This window comes from Terrapene carolina, unplaced genomic scaffold (genome assembly GCF_002925995.2).
Source record: "Terrapene carolina triunguis isolate 2854851 unplaced genomic scaffold, T_m_triunguis-2.0 Scaffold89, whole genome shotgun sequence".
Taxonomy (NCBI): Eukaryota; Metazoa; Chordata; order Testudines; family Emydidae; genus Terrapene; species Terrapene triunguis.
In genome coordinates, this window is record NW_020664440.1 from 23,131,348 (window position 1) to 23,154,924 (window position 23,577).

At 41.1% G+C, this 23,577-nt stretch overlaps 1 protein-coding gene across 4 annotated transcripts in view; it reads right to left on the reverse strand.

Moving 5' to 3' along the window:
• SLMAP (sarcolemma associated protein) overlaps positions 1-23,577 on the reverse strand; it is a 92,657-nt gene that overhangs the window by 39,952 nt on the left and 29,128 nt on the right. For 2 of the 4 annotated variants that reach the window (XM_024220942.1, XM_024220919.1), the window contains exons 6-12: positions 23,174-23,245; positions 22,455-22,595; positions 15,305-15,442; positions 14,490-14,658; positions 14,347-14,397; positions 13,704-13,754; positions 3,760-3,822 (exon numbers count right to left, since the gene is read on the reverse strand). In XM_024220942.1, the coding sequence (XP_024076710.1) occupies positions 3,760-3,822; positions 13,704-13,754; positions 14,347-14,397; positions 14,490-14,658; positions 15,305-15,442; positions 22,455-22,595; positions 23,174-23,245 (685 nt within the window). The remainder of the gene's footprint in view (positions 1-3,759; positions 3,823-13,703; positions 13,755-14,346; positions 14,398-14,489; positions 14,659-15,304; positions 15,443-22,454; positions 22,596-23,173; positions 23,246-23,577) is intronic. The other 2 variants (XM_024220926.1, XM_024220934.1) reach the window with 2 other exon arrangements.

Sequence of the window (23,577 nt, forward strand, 5' to 3'; positions counted from 1 at the left end):
TAACAGCCTGGAATACAATCATGAGTTTTGGAAGAAGTCTATAAAAGTTGCAACTCCAAATAAGGAAGTGGCAAGAAAGAAAGCAAAGAAAAACATAGGACCAAATTCTGCCATCTTTACTTAAGATTAGTACCTTATTCTACAATTTTGCAGTAAGTTACTATTCAACGTGAGTAAGGCTAGCAGACACTGGATTTGTTAGAGAATTTGAAGTACTCCTGTCTGTATATTTTTGAGAAATTTGTTTTAGAGAGCAGCTTACAAAGTAAACTATTTGAATAAACACAGATATATCCATATTTTTGGATAAACATGTTTATGCATTTGTTAAAGTTTTTGATTTCCATACCAGAACTGATATTCTCCGGTGACGCTCCTCAAGAAGCTGGCACACTAGTACAGTATATTAGTTTATTGTAAGAATTATTTATTGAGACTATGTACTTCAGAGGTAAAGTGCAAATAATTATTTTAAAATTAGATTGCACTTTTGTTTGCTTCTTTATGATGAATGAATGTGGTCTGAAAGGTTTTGGGGTGCTTTTTATGGTTTTCTGCTTGTTTTTCTACCCTAGAATTATCCTTTGTCTTTTTAAGTTATGTTTTAATATCTTTGGGACAGGGACTGTCTTATTATTATTTGTATTACTGTAATAATCTTACCTAATCATGGACTAGGACCCCATTGTGCGAGGCACTGTGTGTTCATACAGCATATAGCACAATAGTGCCCTGTAATTATTACTACTACTACTATAGTAATAATAATGGTAAGTCTTCTTTTGCTCAGAACAGTTCAGGTGCATCAGCTCACAATAAACATGTTGGATCTTTAACAAGAACACCTTTTATCCAAAGTGTCAGTGTCTGAAGTTACATAGGAGTTAAAAAATAATTATCCTGCATGTTTGAAGTCTGGCTAAAAACCCTTTCCCCTCTTAATTGCTCACAAGTAACTCTTAAAGCATCATCATTTTATTAATACTCAGTCAAAGCATTAGAGAGTCTTCCAGGGTAGACAAAACTTTAAGCCCATTTAATAAATCAGAAAGAAGCAAAAGGACATAAGCCCAATTTTCCCCTTTGCAGGTCACCTTTAATATGTCCCATATGTTATTTATGAAAATATTAGAAATAACCATTAAAAATAATTAAAAGAAATTTCCACTTTTAAAAATAAAAAACTTGCTTAAAAGTTTAAGGGAAGAGTTAGTCATACATAAAATATACCCACTTTTATTTAAAAAAAAAAAAAAAAAAAGCACAGAAGCAAAGGTTAAAATACCAATGGGAGAAAAAAGAGGCAAAGCTTAAAATAAGGGGGAAATTGCATGTTGCATCACTTTCCTCTTATCTGCATAGTGTTTTCACCACTTTTGGTATAATTAAGTGTCCCACATTAATAACAGCAATGTATCACTACAGACCTAACCAAAGACTGAAAAAGTGAAATCCCTGCCCTACTGAAATCAATGAGAGTTTTACCACTGACTTCAAAGTGACCAGGATTTCACCTTATAAATACGGTGAAGCAGTCCAGCAGTTAATGCAAAAAGCAGTGAGAAATGGAGGGAATAGGTGAGGAGCAAACAACAAATATATTAAGCTACTGTTCCTCCCAGACCATTCAAAACAGGGTTTCACAAAACTTTTCAGATAGTGTGACCCAAATCTTAAGGCTGGCAGAGGCTGGGATTTTCAAAGGAGCCTAAGGGAACTAGGTGCCTAATTTCCATTGTAATTGAATGGGGATTTTGCTGTAAATTCCCTTAGGCTCCTCTATTTGATCGGGTTCTTGAAGTTTGGTGTTTTCAGCTATCAAATTCTCCCCACTTCTGTCAATAAGTTTTATCTTTTATTTTCTTCTCTCACTTACTTCAAAGACATGTTGAAATCTTTTAGTTAAATCAAGATGATCACTTTTGTATCCTTATAGTGATAGAAGTGCTCATCAGCTTTAGTTTGCAGATCTCATGCTAAGATGTCAATTAATATACAATTTTAATTAGCTAAAAGAACAAACAGTGCATACATCATACCACTGAAAATGAAGTTGACTTCATCAATTAGGCCAGCAAGCTCACTTTTACTATGCCTTCTGTTAGAAAGAGGAGCCTTAAGAAATCTCTATCAAGCTTAAAACTATTGAGGATAATTTTCTTTTTAAGTCTCCACTTGAGAAATTTTGGATCAGTCCCAAAAGTTTTGGAAGATACAGCCCATGCCGTTTTTTAAAGAAATTAACCTGTATTTACTTTTTTGTATTTTGGTTTATTGATATTTCTTAGGTCTTCTGAAATGGGCATTAAGAGTATTTGGATATAAATTAAATTTATAATATTGTATTCCACGCCTTAAAAAGAGGAAACCCACCAATAAAGTCATACTATGCGATGTTCATTACATTTTGGCAGTGAATCTAAGGGCTGGTCCACACTGGGGCGGGGGATCGATATAGGAAACGCAACTTCAGCTACGAGAATAGCGTAGCTGAAGTCGACGTTTCCTATATCGAACTAAATTTACTAACTTTGGGTCCACGCGGCGCAGGCAGGCTCCCCCGTCGACAGCGCTTCCTCCTCTCGGCGAGCAGGAGTTCCGCAGTCAACGGGGGAGCGCTTCTGGGATCGATCTAGCGCGTCCAGATGAGACGCGATAAATCGATCCCAGAAGATCGATCTCTACCCGCCGAATTAGGCGGGTACTGTGGACCAGCCCTAAGAAACACAACAGCGGTCAACATGCATAACAATTGATTTTTGTAGTCAAAGAAAATTATTGCCTCACTTCTGTTTATGAGTACTTCTCTCAGCTCTATTAATTCATAATTTAACTTAAATGTTTAAAGTTACACCTAACAAATTTTGTAAAATCCTTCCTAGCGCAACAGTAGTGGGGGGAAAAAAAGCATTGTTCTTTCTGGGGTCTCCATGCTATTAAAAGGAATTCTATTTTCCAGCTATGCTTTCATAGTGCTTTCAGGTTTCTCCCGAACTGGTGCTCCTGTCCCAGCTCACAGAACAAACTAAGCAGAAATGGAGTTTTTCTTTAAAGCTTTGCTCCATACAGACATGACTGCTTCTCTACTAATTATCCTCAAAGTCATTTGCTTTGAAAAGCAAGTTTTTCATCTCAAGCACAAAAAATATCTGCCTCCCTACTAGATCAGTGGTAAGCACTTATGCTCCATTTCTTTGCATTTTATGGAAAATCTTATATTTCCACATGAAAATACCAGTCTCTTATAGTTTTGTTCCTGCAGTCGCACTTGATCTAGCGCAAGCTGCATTATAAAACCTTAAAATTATCAGAAATTACATATATAATGCTAAACAGAGAAGAGACAACAAGCACTATTACCTCATCCCTATCTGTCTGGGCAGCCTGCAATGTTTGTTTTAATTGGCAATGTTAGTCAGGCTTCCAGCTTCTCTTATTATCAATGTTGCAAAATTAGGTCAATCTTACACGCATACGGCAACATTGTGGCACTCACACTCTCTCCCTGATAGAAAGTAATCATAGATTAAGTGTTAAACACAGCATGTGCTCAGCACTTTACAAAAGTAACAAAGATATCTCCTACTCTTAAAGAGAGTCAGCTTTGTTGGAGTTCATAATGCCATAATTCTTTACTTGCAGCGCATTTCCACTACTGCAGAAATATTAAGTAGTACTGACAAATGTATTTTTCAAATGACATTTTTGATATTTTGGTTTTTTGTTTTAAAGTCAATGTGATGAATGCTCTGTACTCACTCTGGCACTCTATGAACTGATGAATAAAAGTGCAGTCCCCTCCACTCTTTGAAAGAAAGTGCTCTAGTAAAGAAAGAAACACTTCAGTTTACATCTCCTCATCATCTTAGAACTGATTTAACTATAAAATCTGAAATATACATTAAAATATTTGTAAATTAGGCGTTATTCTCAGATTTGAATATGGTGAATCAACCTAATATACAAGCAGACAAGACATATTCTGTTGAAATAGTTAATTATTTTTTGGAGATTAGAAATTATATAGATTGTTTTTTAGACCTGGTTGCAGAAAATATTGGGAAAGTACACTTAACATATTCAATTAAAAGTATATTCAATTTTTAAAGTGTAAACTTTAATACTAAACTCTATGAAAGTTGTTAATGAAAATGAACGAAAAATATTTACCTCAAGAAATATTATACTATTTCTAAAAATCTTTATTTAACAAGTTTAGTAACTGATTCATTTACAAAAATTCCTACATTTAGCAGCAACTAGAACACCTATTTCAGTTTAGCGAGGTCATAAATTACACACACACACACACACACACACACACACACACCTCTACTTCCACTAGCAAATCTATAGTTGCACCAAAAAGATTTAACTCAGTGTTCACCAACAGACTTAAATTAAAAATCAATTTAGAATATATAAGATGATGCAATCCTTGACACCTTCTTACAGTGCAGTTTACTGAAAATCAAACCCCACAGCATTGAGAGACAAAGCAGTTCCTACCATTAGTATATTATTTTTTCTGAACAAAAAAATATATTGAATCCTTGCACTAAGGGAAAAAAGAAACAATTTTACATATTTTATTCTACATCTGAATATTTTTATCCTTATTTTAAGAAATCCTTTTAGAGCTAAAGTGATTTTTTTTCTATGCTCTTTAATTGTAATCCCTCCTAAAATTTGAAAACACACACAGAGTTTTGTTTTTTTACGTTGGCAAATGTTATTTTTCCTTGGGTTCTTTTGGTTGGAGTTTCATCACGATAAAACACAATTAGATTTCTTGGAAACACAATGGTCTTGTGGGTAACGTCCTGCAGTGGGTTCAATTCCCAGCTCTGCCAAAGACTTCCTCTGTAACCATGGTCAAATCACAATCCTTGCGAGGCTCAGTTCCCCGTACATAAAATGGGGATAATAATACTTCTTTCTTCACACACTGTTTAGATTGTAAGTTCTTTGGGTCAGGCACTGTCTGTCTTTTATTACATATGAATAGCACCTCGTGGAACGAGGCCCTGACCTCTGCTGGGGCCTCTATTATTCTTTGTATTACAGAAAAAGGAATGGAAATATGAGGGGTCATAGTGAATACAGGGCAGAAGTGGGTGACAGGAGACTGGGGGAAGCATGATGGAGAATGTGAGTGGGGCAGCTGCCTATCTTTTCTAGATAGATAGAGGGAAAGAAGGAGAGCTTACTCACACCTTGTGCAGTAACTGGAGCTCTTTGAAATGTGTCCCCCTATGGGTGCTCCACTTCAGGTGTGCTCATATCCCTTGCACCTTTAATCAGAGATTTTTAGTAGTAGTGCCTATTTGGCCTGTGCATGGACTTTGTGCCCTACTCCGAAGTTATATAGGGCTGTGTGGGCAAACTACCCACAGTTCCTTCTCTACCATGAAGTCCCCAGAGGAAGCTCCAAAGCAGAGGGGAAGGAGGACAGATAGTGGATCACCCACAGGAACACACATCTCGAAGAACTCCAGTTACTGCATAAGGTGAGTTAACCCCTCCTTCTTCCAGTAGTGTCCCTTTGGGTGCTCCATTTCAGTTGACTACCAAGCAGTACCTCCAGCTGGAGGAGGGGGTTTCAGCACCAAATCCACGACTGAAGACAATACAACCTTTTTAATAGCAGTATCTGATTTAGAAAACTGGTATGTATGGAAATCTACATGGCAGCCTTACACGTATCCAGAATAGGAACATTCTTGAGCAATGCCATAGATGTAGATAGAGATTTTGTGGAATGGGCCAACACCCTAGGATGAGTCCATATGTCTGTAAATTTATAGCAAAGTGATACAGACAGAAATCCACTTGGAGAGTCTCCACCTTTGGAGCTATCTGCAATAGACACGAACAGTCTGGGTGACTTCCTAAATGACTTAGTTCTGTGCACATAAAAGGCTAATGCCCTCCTAACAATCGAAATGTGTAAAATGACATCCTCTCTGGACTTTGGGAAATAACCAGAAGGTGGATAACTTGGTTCATGTGAAACTCAGATGACACCTTGGGTAAAAATTTTGGGCATGGATGTAATGAAACGTCCTTGAAAAATACTGCAAAATGGAGGATCTGTCATTAGAGCCCCTATTTCTCCAACCCTATAAGCAGAGGTGATGGTCTCCAGAAAGGCTGCCATCAGAGATAAATTAACAAGGGAAGGAGGTAGTCATTGGCTCAAAGGGGGGAAGCCCATAAGGTATCTAAGTACTAAATCAAAATCCCAAAAAAGAGTAGGTTCCTTAACTTGGGGAAAAGATTCCCCAAACCTCTCAGAAACCTTACAGTTGTAGGATGGGAGAAGACTGAGAATCCCTCAACTGCTGAATGGAAGGCTGTTATAGCCACCAAGTGGACCCTGATAGAACTCATGGATAATCCTGTCTTTTTTAGCTCTAGGAGGTAATCAAGATATGATTGAGAGGGCATAATCAACAGGTGGAACACTTCTCTGGACACACCTCAGGCTGAAGCTTTTTCTCTTTTAGAGGGAAGTAGCTCATGGAATCCTTCCTACTCTCCAGTAATACCTGTTGTACCTCCTTAGAATAAGTTTACTCTAATCCCGTGAACCATCAAGGAGCCAAGCTTTGAGATAGAGTATCTTCAGGTTGGGATGAAGAGTGAGGCTGGCATCCTAGGAAAGAAGATGAGGAATGGGCAGATGACTGATTGCCTGACAGATGGCTAGGTGAATCAGATAAGAATACCACATCTGTCTGGGCCACGTTGGGACTATTAATACAATTCTGGCCTTGTCATGCTTTATCTTGTTTATTACATTCAGAATCAGGGGCATGGGGGGGGAAAGCCATATAGAAGACTTCTTGTTCATGGAACAAGGACGGCTGCTCCCAAAGAGAAAAGGACCCAACCCCTTCCTTGAGAAAAATGTTTGCATTTCTTGTTGCTCACAATGGCAAAGATCTATTTTTGGAACCCACTAAGTCAGAAAAATTTGATTGAAAATCAGAGGTTCCAACTCCCATTCATATTCCTGTGAGAAATGCCTGCTGAGGTAGTCTGCTAACCTGTTCTGTTTCAGTAAGTTGCTGAAATAAGGATGCAATTGGCTATACACCAGTTCCGGAGCATAACAGCTTCATCACAAAGGGAAGGGGGACCTGGCCTCTTCTTGTTGGCTGATATAGAACATGCAAACTATGTTGTTCGTGAGGATTTTTATGGACTGACTGCCCTCAGCTCAAGGAACCGAATGTGTAGTTGTCTCTCTTGGGTAGAGACCTTTGCCCTGGGCGGTGAGGGTCCCTAAGTGTGCCTCTAGCCCATCAGATATGCATCTGTCGTTATGGTGATAGAGGGAGGAGGCTGAACAAACCAAATCTATGGTTAGACATTATCTGGGTTCCTCCACCAATTGAAAGACCCGTACCTGACGAGGGACCAACACTAACTGTGTTTGTTCAGAATAAAAAACAGTCCTGAACCAACCCTGGAAACACTGAAGGCAGAGCCTGGGACATGGCATCACAAAGGCAGCCCGCCACGTATCTGAGTAATTGAAGACAACTTCTTATTGATGTCTGTGGGCTGATATGAATCTTTGAGATGAGATTTACCAATGTCGAGAATCTGTTGGGGGGGGGGGAGGAAGGTGAAGAGTTAAACCCTAGCTGATACAGTGTCTAAGGAGGCTCCTATGTACTCTTATTTATTTATTTATTTATTTTTTAATACCAGGCTCAAATGGGGACTTCTTGATGTTGAGCTGCAACACTAGCTTGCAGAACAGGGATCTCATCATCTTTGCGGTACTGGAAATCTAGTTGTAAGACAGGCCATTGAGTAGTCATCAAGGTATGGAAAAATGATTATCCCCAGATGTCAGAGGTCAGCTGCGACCACCGCCAGCACGTTTGAGTACACACTTGGGGCAGATGAAAGACCAAGAGGAAGCACTCAATACTTCAAATGGTCCACTGAAAAGCACAGGAATATTTTGAGACATGGGTGAACTGTGATATGAAAATAGGCATCCTGAAGGTTGAGGACCAAAAACTAATCCTCTGATTCTAATGATGGAATTATAGCTCTGAGACACACTATCCTGAATTTTTGTGACTTGACAAAGTTATTTGTCATCGATTAAAAAAAAAAATCGATCTCTATTCTCTATTCTTCTTTGGGTCCAGAAAATAGCTGAAGTAAAACCCCTTTCCTCTGTGATGAATAGTTCCTTGTACAGCACCCATTGGCAGAAGTGAATCAACTTTTTTGCTTTAAGAGATGCCTGTGAGAGGGGACCCTAAAGAGGGACAAGGAAGGGGGCTGAATATAGGGGAGGGAGGTAAAATGGATAGTGAACCCTGATATAACCTCCAGCATGCATTAGTCTAATCTGATTGTTTCTCCCACTTTCTTTCTGCATGGGAAAGAGCCTCCAAAGGATTGAAGGTGAGTAAAATGTATATGCAGCTTGATGTGGGATATTTCCAGGCCCTCGAGCAGACTGTCAAAACTAATGCTCAGATGATAATGATGGTTCAGTAGCGAGTGCAGAGGAAGCAAGTGGTCTCGTACTCTGGAACCTTGACTTTTTCCTGGGTGGGTCATACGGTCTCTGGAATTCTGAGAATGAAGTGGAGTGGGATCTTTGAGCAGTTTGGCATCTTGGATCCAGCTCGAGAGTTGGCTGCATCTAACGAGGCCTGTAGCGATGCTCTAGCTAACAACTGACCTTTGTAATAATAGCCTGAAACGGGTCATGCAGACCAGCCGGCAAGAGCCCAATAAATGTGGTGAATTTAGCATATTTAAGTGATTGTATTTCACCATGAGAGTTTCACGGTTCTAAATTGAAGAGTCGTGGATAAATAGGTCTTTCTGCTGAATAGATCCAGGCATTTTTGGTCCTCATAGTATGGTGCAGCTTTTGCATTATGTTTTCTGCCACATTAGTTTACTGCCTCCACAGCCAGGGAGTTCAGTGTTGGATGGGAGAACAAAAATTCAAAGTCTTAAGCCAGCACATAATATTTCCGTTTACACATTGGCAGAATTGTCGCAGGGGTGTGCCAGATTGATTTAGGAGGATCCAACAGGGTCTCATTAATAGGTAGGGCAACTCAGGTAGAAGGAGTTCTTTGGAGAATGTCCAAGAGCTTATGTTGTGACTCCCTGACCATTTCCAAGGGGATCTGGTGAGAATCCATGATGTGCTTCATTAATGCTTGGAAGTGGCAGACAATCAGCCACAGCTGATGCATAACCATTGCATGTGGGGAAGACTAAGGGTACGTCTATACCCAGCCGCTAGTTCGGCGGCTGGAAATCGAACTTCTGGGTTCGACTTATCGCGTCTTGTCTGGACGCGATAAGTCGAACCAGGAAGTGATCGCCGTCGACTGCGGTACTCCAGCTAGACGAGAGGAGTACCGCGGAGTCGACGGGGGAGCCTGCCTGCCGCGTGTGGACCGGAGGTAAGTTCGAACTAAGGTACTTCGAACTTCAGCTACGTTATTCACGTAGCTGCAGTTGCGTACCTTAGTTCGAATTGGGGGGTAAGTGTAGACCAAGCCTAAGAAATATTTATTTGGTAACTTCTATCTGCCCTGGCCTCCTGCTCCTCAAAAGGATTCTTGTGCCAAAGGTAGCGGAGGAAGAGCAATTGGAGGAGGGGAGCATCTCTCCCTGTATTCCCACAGGAGGGACTAGGGGAATGGGAAAATTGATGACAATATGCAGCCCCAGGATACCAGTACAGCCATTGGGGAGGTCCAAAATTCATAGGGGGTGGTATCCATTGGTGCTCGAACCAACTTGGGGAAACACAGACCCATCTTTGGTGTAGCTCCCTGCTCTTGTGAAAAGAGTCAGGATGGAAATCCTTTTGTCTGAGGTGCCAGCGAACTGTGGATGGAAATATTCAAATCAGAGGGGAATTCCTGCTCTTTAAGAGGTGGACCCCAGCACACTCTGAAGATGTTGGAGAGTCAAGCAGCACTGGGGAAAGGTCAGGCCTCAGCAACCATGCTGGTCTTGGTACTGATAACCTTTCAGTGCCGACTAACAAGGGAGACTCTGGTTCCTTCGAAACTAGACACCTTGAGAATCTGAACTCATGGAGTACTAGGTGGGTTTGAAGAGCAGGGCCCTGTTATGTGGTCAGTACTGAGGCTATATGCTGCTCTGGCAAGTCTACTCTGGTCTAAGTAGAGGGTACTAATGATGGTGTCTTCCCGCTACCAAGGTTATCTTAGTGACCAATTTAAGTGTAGACATTAACTACTGAAGGAGTTGTGGGTACAATTCTCACAGAGGTGGGAGGCTTCAACGATGCAGTGACTGGCTTGTGCGGCACTGAAGGTCTCAATACTGAGGCATGCTTGTGGTCATTTTTCTCTGCTGAGCCTAGAGCCCTGCACACAGGATTGTACCGAGAGTATCTGGAGCCTCAGCCATACCCAGAGTGGGATGAGAGGTCTCTGCCATGGTCTTGCTCCGCAGGGACCAAGGTTTTTTTAAATTATCTCCTTCTGTGGGGAACATGCCAAAGTTGATGGAGCACTGTGTTTTTTTAGCAACCAAAGTCCGGGGGGAGGGGGGGGGTCTCTTGGTCTGGATCTGAGGCCGGATAGAAGGAATGCTTCATCATTAAGAGACTCAGTTTTAGCTCCCAATTTTTCCTTGCTCTGCCTTTAAAAGGGGAGCAGATGGAACACATCTGTGAGATATGGGACTCTCTCAAGCACCAGATACAATGGGAATGCCTGTCACTGATTGGGATGGCCTCCCAGCAAGAGATGCTGGCAGAAACAGGGGCAATAGTATTCAGAAGGGGAATGTCCCCCTCCGCAAAGGGATTGAGAGAAAGTCCCCCTAAATCTCTAAATAAAAATAAATAAAATAAATAAAGAAAAAATCAAATAATAAAGAAGGGTAACTAGGCTAAATAGACTTAGAAAGTAAGATACATTAATGCTCCATCTCAGGCCAAGGTGGTTGACAAGGAAATGAGGGCAGATCGCCCACACAGCCCTACATGTCCTTGGAGAGGGACACAAAGAAGCCCAGGGTATACGCACAGGGCGAATAGGAACGATTATGTATTTAGATTAAATTTTGAACCTCAGGTGACCATGTACAAATTGGGGGTGCGAGGCTTCCCCACAGAGTTGAAAAAACCCACAGCCAACAAAAAAACAACAATTTATTTATTTATCTAAATATCATTTTTAAACCAATCTGACTCTTACATTTGGGGGCTTGGCTCACCATTTTTCAGTGCTTAGAGCTGGCATTACAGTCACAACAATGGGGAGAAAATTTTTAAAATGAAAATATGGCTGTAAAACCAGAAAATTGGCGTGTGCATTACCTAAAACTACTCTGAAAAATTTCTAGATTTGACACGGTTCCTTTCAACTTTTTTGTTCTAAAATACATACATTTGTAATCTGGAAGTTCACAATTAAAAAAAACACAAAAAAACCCATATATTTCAGCTTAGCTTTAAGCTACTCTTGTCCAAAGTGTGTATTACTTTCTGAAAAAAATCCTAACCCTCAATTTTCTTATGGTTTGGATAGCATGAAGATTAAAAGTAATCATGGTGCACCAAAGTGTTTTCTACAGGATATGTCACAATTTCAGTAACTGAACAACATGACATTTCAGTTTTAAACCAATTCTTTCACTTACAAAAAATGTGAATGCACTTCCTTATGCAAAAAATTATCGCTTTCTAGAGATTCAAAACAACACTACTGAAAAGCTTTCTTAAACAATTATTAAAATGTCACTAAGGTTAAAATTCCAATGTTTTGAAACTCTGGACACTAAGATAGAACCCTACATCACTAAAAAAAAATAATTTACAACCAATCTGGTGACTTGGCAGTAGGTCAGAGAAATATCATACAAAAGACATTAGCACTAAGGAGTAAGAGACAATGCGCATCACAGTTAAGTGTCTGGAATTCAGGATGGAGTTAGGAGAGATAACTGGTACTTAGGGGACTTTAGCATACAAGTAAAGTTCATCACACTTTCACTTTCTTTAGGTATTATTCTAAGTTTTCCCCATGTGTGGTTTATACATTCTGAGATAGCTACAAACCTCACATGAGAAGCCTCCATTTATATACAAATCTAATAAAGGATCAATATATAGTATTTTAAAGTTTGCTTCAAAATGCATATGGCACTTATAAAGGCTGCAGACATTGGTCAATCAAACTCTCTACACAAGTGTTTTCTGCTGGACAATTCACAGTATCATCAATCTCCATGGAGGCCATGCAATACAGTAAGGACATTAACGGCAGCAAGACATCTATTAGTGGAAAGAGATCATCAATAAATATAAAAGGAGGAAATGGTAGAACTTCAGAACCCTGTCTGGAATAGCACTGGGGGCAAGGATAAGCATGGTAAAGGGAGAATTCATGCTTGAAAGATGGAGGGCTTTATTGACAAAAATAAGTCTGCATGCTAAAAGTTAAGACAAATACTTAATATGCAAGCAAAATTAAACTTCCAAAATTAAGCCCTATAGAAGAACTCATTCCGTTAGGAAAAAAATACTGTATTAGCAGTAACAACCCTTTTGACTCTATAGAAGGTGAATAAACATTTTTAAAAAGCATTGGATCTGAACCAATATGTGCCAGTTTATTAAATAAGATTAGTGACCAAAAGCAATGATGCTTTCAAACTATCAATATTTAGTGTGGCAGATTAAAGAACATCTTCAGCATTCACCACGCTACGTTATTTTAGAAGTCCTTTATTGCAAAAATATTTTTCCATTTTTGTACCATTTATAGTACATATTTTCATATATGTGACAAAAAAAATTAAATTATGATTATTTATTGCAAATTTTAAGTCTTCTCCAACATTTTATAATAAACTATTCTAGGCCCAGTTCTAGCCTCATACACGAGCACCACTCTGTATGTGGTCAAAGCCTGGGGTTGATTACTATATACGGTGTGATAATGAACACTTTTTGACAGCAGGAAAAAGCAATCCCACTCTTAAAATATATAGGTAATTAAACCCCAAAAAAGTAAAGTTTAAAAAAGTGTATTTAACTTAAAGGGACACAGGTCATAAAAAATCATTTTAAATTCATTTGTGGAAAAAGGAGGTTACTGTATCTGTTTTATTAACATCTTAGATAAGAACTGCATTTTAAAAATCTTATTTAGTTTTACCATTTATGTTGTTTATATACTTCTATATTTCACTCAAGGTAGACTTTGAAACATTCACTTCCTTCTAGTCAGACCTATTTACTTACCTCTTCTGACTTACTAGCTGAAGGGTACAGTGTCTGGGTGGCAAGCAAGTACAAAAATGTTTACACTGATTTTTTAAAAGTAATGAAACTATTTCTGCTAATATAGTGGCAGGATCCTGACATCTTAGGCAGACAGACTTCCTTTGAATTCAGTGGGAGACCATCTGAAGAAAGGTTGAGCTATTACTTCCTGATTTGACTCATTAGGTTTTGAAAAGCCTTATTCCAAAACCTAGATTTGGAGTCTAACCAAAAAGACTGTCTTTTTAACAGGTGACAATCTACATTTTTTTTGTTTTGTTTTAAAAAAGTAACAGGAAATATTAAAAACAAAAACTTAGAGAATAAACATAATTTGTTCAAGTTTAAACAGAAACTATAAGAAAAAAGTTAGTCTTTATTTAAGATACACTACCTTTTTCTGCGCTCCCATTAATTTTAGGTATGAAGTCATCAACTTGTATGCCTACGATTAAGAAAGGGTATTATTTCTGGATTCAAGCCAAGTATTTTATGTAGCACACTGTGAAATGTAATTGGCTTTCCATACTGCCTCCTTATCCTAAGTATTGAAGCAACAATCAAATCAAATAATTTATGTTAGGACACATGATACAATTTAATGATACTTTCTTGCACGACGGATCCTGTCACATATTGATCAAATGTGTCAAAAATTACCATCATCCAAAAATTACCGTCCATTAAGTAAATGTTTAAAAAAAAAAAAAAAACCAATCCCAAACAACGATTTCCTACACAAACATATTTGAGTTCACAAGCTAGCAATAAACAAAAGAAAAACTTAATGAACATTTTAAATGGCAGTGCCCTCTTCTGGTATTTTGTTACATCGGCATTACTTTCACTTTTAACACGTCAAATGCAACTATGATCAGCGATCAAGAGGAAACAGCCAAACGCATAATTTTAACGCTTTTTTCCTATTGTCAGAAATACTTAGATCATAAGGATTGCTATAATATAATTAATTAATAGGGTAAAGAATTTAAAGATGAAATCCAGCTTTAAGCAAAGAACATTAATATCACACCTACCTAAACTGTTGTGTTCTTTAAGAGTTTTCTCTTGAAGGTGTTCTAACCGTACTGTAAACAGAATTCCAAGAAAAAGATATTTCACAGAATAAAAGAAAAAAAAAAAAGATATAATCAAAGCATTTTTTGACTAGCTGACTGACCTTGTAAAGCAGTTAGCCGTTCATTGGTGAAATCATTATCTGCTTGCAAAGCTTCTATTTTTGCCTGAAGCTCTTGTTCTCGCTCTTCCATTTCATTTATTTTATGTTGCAATTCCTTTTTTTCTGCCTGTCCCTTCTGTTGGATTTCCTCTTGTCTTCCTTCTGCCACCTGCTCAAATGTCAGAAAAAATTAGTTGTAAGACAATGACACACTTAATTTTCATGTGAGTGAACATTCGGAGGGGACTCCCTTTTTAGCCACTCTGATAAAGAAAGTTTAATACTCATCTGTAAACTTTTTCTACAAAGCCGTTTCCAGAAGTAAGTTCATGGAAACCTTATTTATGTCATATGGATATATTTTCTCCTGTATTTCCATTTCTTTAATGTAATTCCATAGCAATTTATTCCATCATTTGTCCTAGAAGCCTCTGTCCATCTAGACACACCTTGTTTGGAACCATAACAAAAGATAAAGCATCCCAGAACAATTTATTTTTACAATTTATTACTAGAAAAATATAGAAAAAAAGAACAAACATCTCAGTTTCATTTGGACAGCATAGGTGTCCAAAGAACTTTTTAGGACAGCTTAACTGTTTCAGTTTCTCATTTCACCAATCAAAATGCTTAGGTTCATGAAATAGGTCTGTATTGTCATTTACGAGCTTGAAAGAGCCATGTCACTCCCTCTCTGGTGGTAAAAAAAAAAAAAAAAAAAGTTATCATGAGAATGTTATTACTAGTTTTTATTTAGTCCTTGCACTCTAGCATTGCTAACAATTGCAGAAGGTTAGATAAAGTTCTGTCCCTACCTTTAGTTTGTCAGAGAGGTCTTTAATTTCATTTACAGCTCCATTGTACTTGTTTGCTAATTCTCTTAATTCTTCCTGAGTCCGCTCATTCATTTCTTTCAGGTGAGTACATTCATCTTCGGTGTTACTTAAACTTCGCTATAAGGAAAAAATTAGTGCATGTGAAAACCAAAAATAGCGACAGTTTATGGATATTGACGTTTGATACTGAATGTTTCAATTTGTGACAAGAAATATGATCTAAAAACCTCCTTGCTTCTAATTGTTAATAAAGGCCAAATGGATGGATCAAGTGTTGGTAAAAATACTACCTATTTAAAAACACCTTTGTAACATTCAATTTAAATAAGAATAATCATACATTAAGTGGAGAAACAAGTTGTGTGTGCAAGAAAAAATTAGAGTAGGCTCTGGAAAAAAAATGGTTACTAACCTTCCATAATTGTTGTTCTTCGAGATGTGTTACTGATATCTATTCCACGCTAGCTGTGTGCATGCCACGTGCACTGTTGCTGGAAATTTTTCCTTTACTGGTATCCACTGGGCTGGCTCTAGTGCCCTCTGGAGTTGCATACTTATGCACGGATATAAGGGGTGCCGCCGGCCTCGCACCCTCTCAGTTCCTTCTTGCTGGTGACTCCGACAGAGGGGTAGGAAAGTGGGTCATGGAATGGACACGAGCAACACATCTCAAAGAACAACAGTTACGAAAAGTTAGTAACTGGTTCCCCCCCCCGAGTGCTTGCTCATGTCCATTCCATGCTAGGTAACTCACAAGCAGTTCCCCAGGAGGTGGGCTTGGAGTTCATGGACATGCTGACTGCAACACTGCTCTCCTGAAACTGGCATTGTCCTGGGCTTGTTGGATGATGATGCAGTATGAATTGAAGGAATGAAGAGACAATAAGGTCATGGCTCTGCAAATGTCGTGGATTGGTATCTGTGCAAGGAATGCTGCTGATGAAGCCTGGGCTCTTGTGGAATGATCAGTCATAGTAACTAGAGGCAGGACATTCGCCTGTTCATAGCAAGCCCGAATACAGGCGGTTATCCATACACAATTCTTTAGGCTGACACTGGCAGCCCTCTCATCCTTTCCACTACTGCCATGAAGAGTTGCATGGATTTGCGGAAGGGCTTCATACTCTCAATATAAAAAGTGAGGATCTGCCTAATGCCCAATGTACAAGTCGTCGTTCCTCACAGCTTTTGAGAGGTTTTGGGAAGAAGACAGGTAGAAAAATGACCTGGTTGTGGTGGAATTGTGACACCACCTTTGGCAGGAAGGCTGCATGAGGGTGCAGTTGGACCTTGTCCTTGAAGAACACCAGTGAGAGTGGAGCTGCCACTGAGAGGTCCAAAAGCATGCCAAACCAATACTGGCATGGCCACACCAGTGCTATCAGGATAATTCTTGCCTTGTCCTGTTTAATTTTTAGGAGAAGCTTGTGAACCAAGGCAATCATTGTAAAGGGGTACAGTAGGTGGCCTGCCCACGAGAGCAGGAAGGTGTCAGAGGGAGCCCGTACTGTGTCCGGGCAACAAACAGAACTGATGGCATTTTCTGTTTTGCCTGGTGAACAGGTTTACCTGCAGAGGCCCCCACCTTTGGAAGATGACACTGATGACCTCCGGGCAAGAGACCACTCGTGGTGAGAGGAGCAGGAACTGTGGAGGTGATCCGTCAACACGTTCTGGACTCCCGGGAGGTGAGATGCCTCAAGAGTAATGGAGTATCTAACACAGAAGTACCATAGACCAAGCCCTCCTGACACAGGGCAGAGGTTTGGGCCCCTCCTTGATTGTTGATATAGAACATGCCTGCTGTATTGTCTGTCAGAACTTGAACCACCTTGCCTGAGATCTGGGGAAACACTTGATATGCCAGGTGCACTGCCCTGAGCTCCCTGACATTTATGAGCAGGGAGAGTTCTTCCCAGGACCGGAGACCCTGAGTACTGAGGTTGTTGAGGTGGGCTCCTCACCCTAGGTCTGACGCATCCAAAACTAAAAAGACACCGAAGGCTGTGGAGCCACAAAGGGCACCCCCTTCATTACCAACCTTGACTTCTTTCACCAGCCCAGGGAGTTGAGGACCGGGAAACGGATCGTAAGTGGTGTCTGTTCGGGGAGTATACGGACACTAGCCACATCTGAAGGGGCCTGAGGTGCAGCCTTGCATATTGAACCACCATGTAAGTGACCATGTGACCCAGTAGCTTGAGGCACACTCGAGCTGTTGTGATTGGGTGGGCCAAGACCTTGGATATCAGGTTTGCCATAGTCTGACAGGAAGGCCCTGGATTGGGTTGAGTCGAGCACTGCCTCAATAAATTCTCAGAACTGGGAAAGAGTTGACTGCTGCTCATTTATCAGCAGACCCAGCACTCTGAAGGTGGTTTGGACTGTGCACCGATGCTGTCTTGCACTTGAGCCTGTGACCAACCTTTGATCAGCCAGTCATCAAGGGACAGGTAGGCCTGAACGCCTCTCCACCTGAGGAAGGCTGCTATAATCGCCATACTCTTCATAAAAACCCTTGGAGCTACTGATAGGCCAAAGGGAAGGGCAGTGAATTGGTAGTGGTGATTACCGACTACAAATTTGAGAAATCTTCTGTGGCCCCAGAATATAGAAATGTGAAGGCATGCATCCTTCAGGTAGTGGGTGGCATAACAGTCTCCTGGGTCCAGGGAGGGAATGATGGAGGGCAGGGAGGCCATGCGGAACCTCAGTTTCTTGAGATACCCGTTGAGGCAATGCAGGTCCAGGATGGACCAGACCCCCGCTTTTTGCCTTTGAGATTAGGAAATATTGGGAGTAAAATCCCTTCCCTCTCAAGTCTTGAAGAACTTCCTCCACAGCCCTCATATGTAAGAGGGACTGCACCTCCTGGACAAGGAACTGCTCATGAGAATGGTCCCAGAAGAGGGCTGGGAAGGAGGAGTGGATAAAAACTGAAGGGTATATCTGACTGTCACTGTACTCAGGACCCATTTGTCTGATGTTATGGATGCCCAAGCCAGACTGAAGAGCACAGATGGTCCAAAAATAAAATGGCAGGGGATTTGAAATGGCGACTGGTACAGCACACTCTTCAAGCGCACCTTCAAAAGGCCTGCTTGGGCCTGCTGGAGTATCTCTGGGGCCCTGACTGGGAGGCTGAGGTGGACAGGAACGGTTGGCGCTGTTTATAACCTCTGCCTTTTCTTTTATAGGGCTCCGATTTTGAAGGTCCCAAAAACTGCTGGGGCCTCAAGTGTTTTCTGAAAGCAGACAGCACATACAGGCCTAAGGATCATAGGGTGGCCCTGAGTCCTTCAGTCCATGAAGTCTTGTGTCCATCTGCTCCGAGAAAAGGGAATAGCCTTCAAATGGGAGATCCTGGATTGACTGTTGAATCTCGTGAGGACTGGAGCCAGGAACAGCACCTCATGGTGACTGCGGAGGTTATTGTCCGGGCTGCCAAATCAGCAGCATCCAGAGCCCCCTGGAGTCCTGGCCACATTCTTATCCTCTTCTAGGAGGGTGGCAAACTCCGGACTCGACGCTTGAGGCAGGGAGTCTTTGAACTTATTCAGGGAGTCCCACAGATTAAAATAGTATTTCCCCAGCCAAGTTTGCTGATTGGCGATACGCAGTTGGAGCTACCCGTGGAATAAACCTTTTTCCCCCCAATAAGGTCCAATTTCTTAGTGTCTTTTTGTTTCAGGGGTAGCACTCAACTGGCCCTGCCTGTCCCTTTCATTAGCGGCAGACACCATCAGGGACCCTGGGGAGGGTGAGAGTATAGGTAATTAAACCCGCTTGCTGGCAAATAATATTTTTCCTCTCCCCTCTTTGAAGTGGGGGTCAGAGAAGAAGGAGTTTGCCAAAGGCCTTGACTGGTCCCATCACCACCCTCATTGATTGGCAGGGCCACTTTGGATGGAGCTGCTGCAGCCAAGATATCAATAAGGCTGTGTGATGTCTCTTTGGGCTCCTTGATAGCCAAGCCCAGGTTTGAAGCGACCTGCTTCAGAAGGTCCTGAGGGGCCCTGAAATTATACTGAGGAAGTAGGCTGCTGGGACCGGCAACAGCCTCATCTGGGGATGACGAGGAGGAAGTTTGCCCCAGAGGAGGAGCTCCTTCCTCTTCCTCAACTATGTCGATTAGAGGCTTCTCCTGGACTTCAGTAGTGGGGGCGATATCAGAGTCTAGATCTGAGCAGGAAGGAGTGGTGGCCTGTCTCTTGGAGGCCACCGAGTAGGAGCAGTGGGAGACAGGCCCTGCTACCAGGGGAAACCCCAAGGGATTCCAGTAAAGCCACTGCATCAGCCAGTGACCCACTGGCTAGGTGTCCGCCAGGGGACTGGCAGTGAAGCTTGCTGGGGCATAGGCTGGGTACCAATGATGGGCTTTTGGCAGTACGTATGATTCCCCTTTGGACTCCAAAGAGGATTTCTCTCTTGGGAACCACAGTGGAGCAATACCTGCTTCCGCTTCCATATGGTGCTGGGGTTCTGCGGCGTGCCAGGGAGCGGGATGCTGGCATCAGGTGGGGCTTGCCCCTGGATGGTGCCGGGACACCTGGTGCAAGGAAGGCACCTGATATACCCTGTTCCCTCCCGCTTCCGGATGCTGGAGCTGGTAGATGCCCTGTTGGGCTGGAAGAGAGAAAAGGTCCCTAACTGTCTGAAAAGACTCTGGGGTTGATAGCACCATGAGTCCATTGGTACCACCGTGGCTCCCTGGTGTCAGTGGAGGGTCCCGCACTGGACTCAATGCCCTTGGTGAAGTTGATGGTGCCGACGTGGATCCAGGTGTAGAAGAGCGGCCCAGTACAGGTCTCACTCCCTCTCCCTGCTTGTCTCTCTTCTGCACTGGCGAGCACCCTTTCTCAGGACGCTGCTTTTTGTTGTTCTTCCTCGGCACTGGGGATGGAGAATGGTGCCGGGAAGAGCTTTGTGCTGGGGGAGTGCTTCGCACCAATGCCAGAATACTTAGCGCTGAACTGGAGCAGCTCAGCTCTGAGACAGGTCTGAGGCCAGCTTCCATGAGGATAGCCTTTAGCCTGAAGTCCCAACAGATTTTGCACTTGTCTTTCACATGTCTTTCCCAAGCTCTTTAAGCAACTCAAGTGTGGGTCACTCACAGGCACAAGGCTTGTAGCCCGGAGACTGGGCATGCCCGGCCCCTAGGGCGAAAAGTCCTTTGATGATAGGAACTATATACACTGTCACAATTTGCAGAAACTGTATACATTAAACTGTTAACAATATGAATGAAGAAAGAGTCTGAAATCAGCAGGAAGAAATCTTGCCAGAGCAAGAAAGGGTCGTTCCAGCAACTGTCACGGGTGGTAAGGAGGAACTGAGAGGGTGCACAGCTGGCTGGGCCCCTTATACCAGCACATACATGCATGACTCTAGAAGGCACGAGAGCCGACCCAACAGATACCACAAAGGGAAAAATCTCTGGCAACAGTGCACACAGCAATAACCTGAGTAGTTGTTGCATTATTTTACCAAAAACCTGAAGCAGCATCTGAGCTTAGATTCCCCTAGTAACTACATCATCAAGAAAGGGGTGAAATGCACATTTAATAACAAAAGCATTCAACTACAAACTCCATCTGCAAATATCGAAGGACTTTTAGAGCGGAGCAAATTTGAAAAAAAAAAAAAAAAAATGTATACAAAAATGAAATTAGGATTGGATTAAGAGTTTTCTCTCAGAGACAAGGAAATTAATATATCAAAATGTGTCAGAAATTTGGTATTATGATTTTATTACAGGATCAAAAAGAAGTGTGTTTGGAGGAGCAAAAATGCACCTGCAATAATTAGCAAACTTGTCAAGAGAAGTAACAAAACAAAAAATAAGTGTATTTATATGTCAAGCCTGAAGTTTATTATAGTGCCATAACATTTCATGATACCTTCCATACAAAAAAAAAAGACAGGTCCTACCGAAAGAGTTTACAAGTCTAGAGGCCCAATTTTAACATTTATGCATGAGAGAAACTTTATACACATGAATAATTTGATTGAAGCCATGAGACTACTCATAGTAACACAAATTATTCATTGTAGTAAGCTGACACAGAAAATGAAGAAAAACAGGAATTAAAGAGTAAAACAGTGCAGGGCCGGCTCCAGGCACCAGCTGAGCAAGCTGGTGCTTGGGGCGGCAGATTGTTCGAGGCGGCATTCTGCCCAATTTTAGGGCGGCATGGCCGCTTTTTTTGTTTGTTTGTTTTGTTCTTGTTCCGTTCCAGCTGCCCTGTAGGGGGCGGCGGCGCGGAGAACCAGGGCAGTCCTCTTCCTTCCCTCCCCGCCGACCGGAGCGGAGCCCTCGCGGCAGGCAGCAGGAGGCGGTGCAGCAGGAGGGGCTGCGTGGCAGCGCCCCTGCTGTAGCCCTGGCCGCCCCCTTCTCTCTCTTTCCCCCTTCCCCGCCCACAAGCCGGTCCCCCTGCATCCGCGCTCCTTTTTTTTTTTTTGCTTGAGGCGGCCAAAAAGCCAGAGACGGCCCTGAAACAGTGGGTTTAATTATATTGTGAATAGAGTTTAAATTCTGTTACTTTTTAAAATGAGAATTAAGTTGGATAAGAGGAAAGGAATAGATAGAGATCACTGGTGAAAAGGAAGGAAAAAAAGCAATTGTTGAGGAAGGATTTGAAGGACGGGAATAAAAAAAACAGTTGGTAGATTGTGGCCAATGAAATTTCATTAAAAAAAAATTCTTAAATGGTATTTTGCATGACCCGTTAAGCTTTCATTTTAAAAGTCTTATTTAACGATTGTCAAACTGTATTTTTTAAATATATGAAGTATGTCATATGGGAAACAGGAATTATACAGCACTCTAATTTCTGCATGGAGAACACTTTCACTGAGTTTTTAAAAAAAATGAAAAATAAGGACTTTAGTTACTGACCTATCACTGTTTTCATTACTGTGCATTAACTTCTTCCCTGTTGCTTAAAATACTGTATAACAGGCAAAATGCACATCTCCAGTACTTTCCAGTATACTGTTCCTAGAATACTAATGCAACATAAACATATGCTGGTGCAGTGCAAGTGCTAGACTAGAGTAAAGGACTATCTGTTCGGAATATTCAAATAGTGCTACAACATTGATTATAAAATAAACAAAATCTAAATACCTCCACTTCAGAGAGTTTTCTGACCACCTCAATTTTCTCCTGAAGGACCCGCCTCAGGGACTCTTTGGCTGTTGTCTCATAGTTGTGTTTGTCTTCCTGTAATGCTACAAGTTCCTTTCGTATACTATCTTCTGTTTGATTCTGTAAGTAGAAGTTTAACATAGTGGATCTATATCTCAAAACAACACTCTATTGTAGGTTAACATTTTGTTGAACATGCAGTAGTTCTCTCTGTTAAACGACCATTAAAGATCTACTTTGCCAAGAAGAATAGAGTAACAATTTTGACAAATGTAAAAATCTTAAGGGCAACAAAATGTTCAGTGGCTGTTTGTCCAGCGGGGTATAAACTGGTATGAGACAGGCATTTGCTAGAATGTTTAGGGCAGCAGACTCTAGAACCAGATTTGATTACTAAAGTAACAAAAATTAAAACAAAATCTACTCATTTCTATCAGTGCACTACCAGCCATTTCCTGTCTATTCCTCGAAACCCAAGGCAATGTGGGCAATCTTAAAGGAGCCAGGACCCTTTTCTCCCTGCCAGTCAGCCAAAATCCCACCACACTGAAGCTTCAGGGAGCCTATTTGAAAGTTTGTGCTCCATCTGCACTGGAAGTTTGCTTTACAACAACTTTCTAATTTTGAAAAATTTCAGGAGGACACTGCCATTCAACATTCCTAAATACTATATAATTAATCTGAAGTGAACTACCTACTTTTGAACAGGCTTGTAATTGGTTTCCCATGACTTCTAACCTTGATAGTAGTCTGTCTTCATCTATTAAAGCCTGTTGGAAAATATAATAAATTTAAATTAACAGAATAAAACAAAATGTTTATACTGTTTTTGCATTTCGTAAGAAAATTCTAGACATTAAATATCTGAAAAAGGTAAATATCACTTCCTTTAGAGACATTAACTTCGGAAGCAATTAGTAGTACTGGTTAGTTCTAAGATAAACGTACGTGTGAACTTAGTCTATTAGGAGTAATGTCTCCTTCTCACTTAAGGGAGAGAATCAACCTTCAACTTTTACTCTTTTATTTATTATAATAATTGAAAGTTACAGTTTACAGCCCACTGTATATTAAGTTCTTAGGCCTGTACATTAAGAGAAAT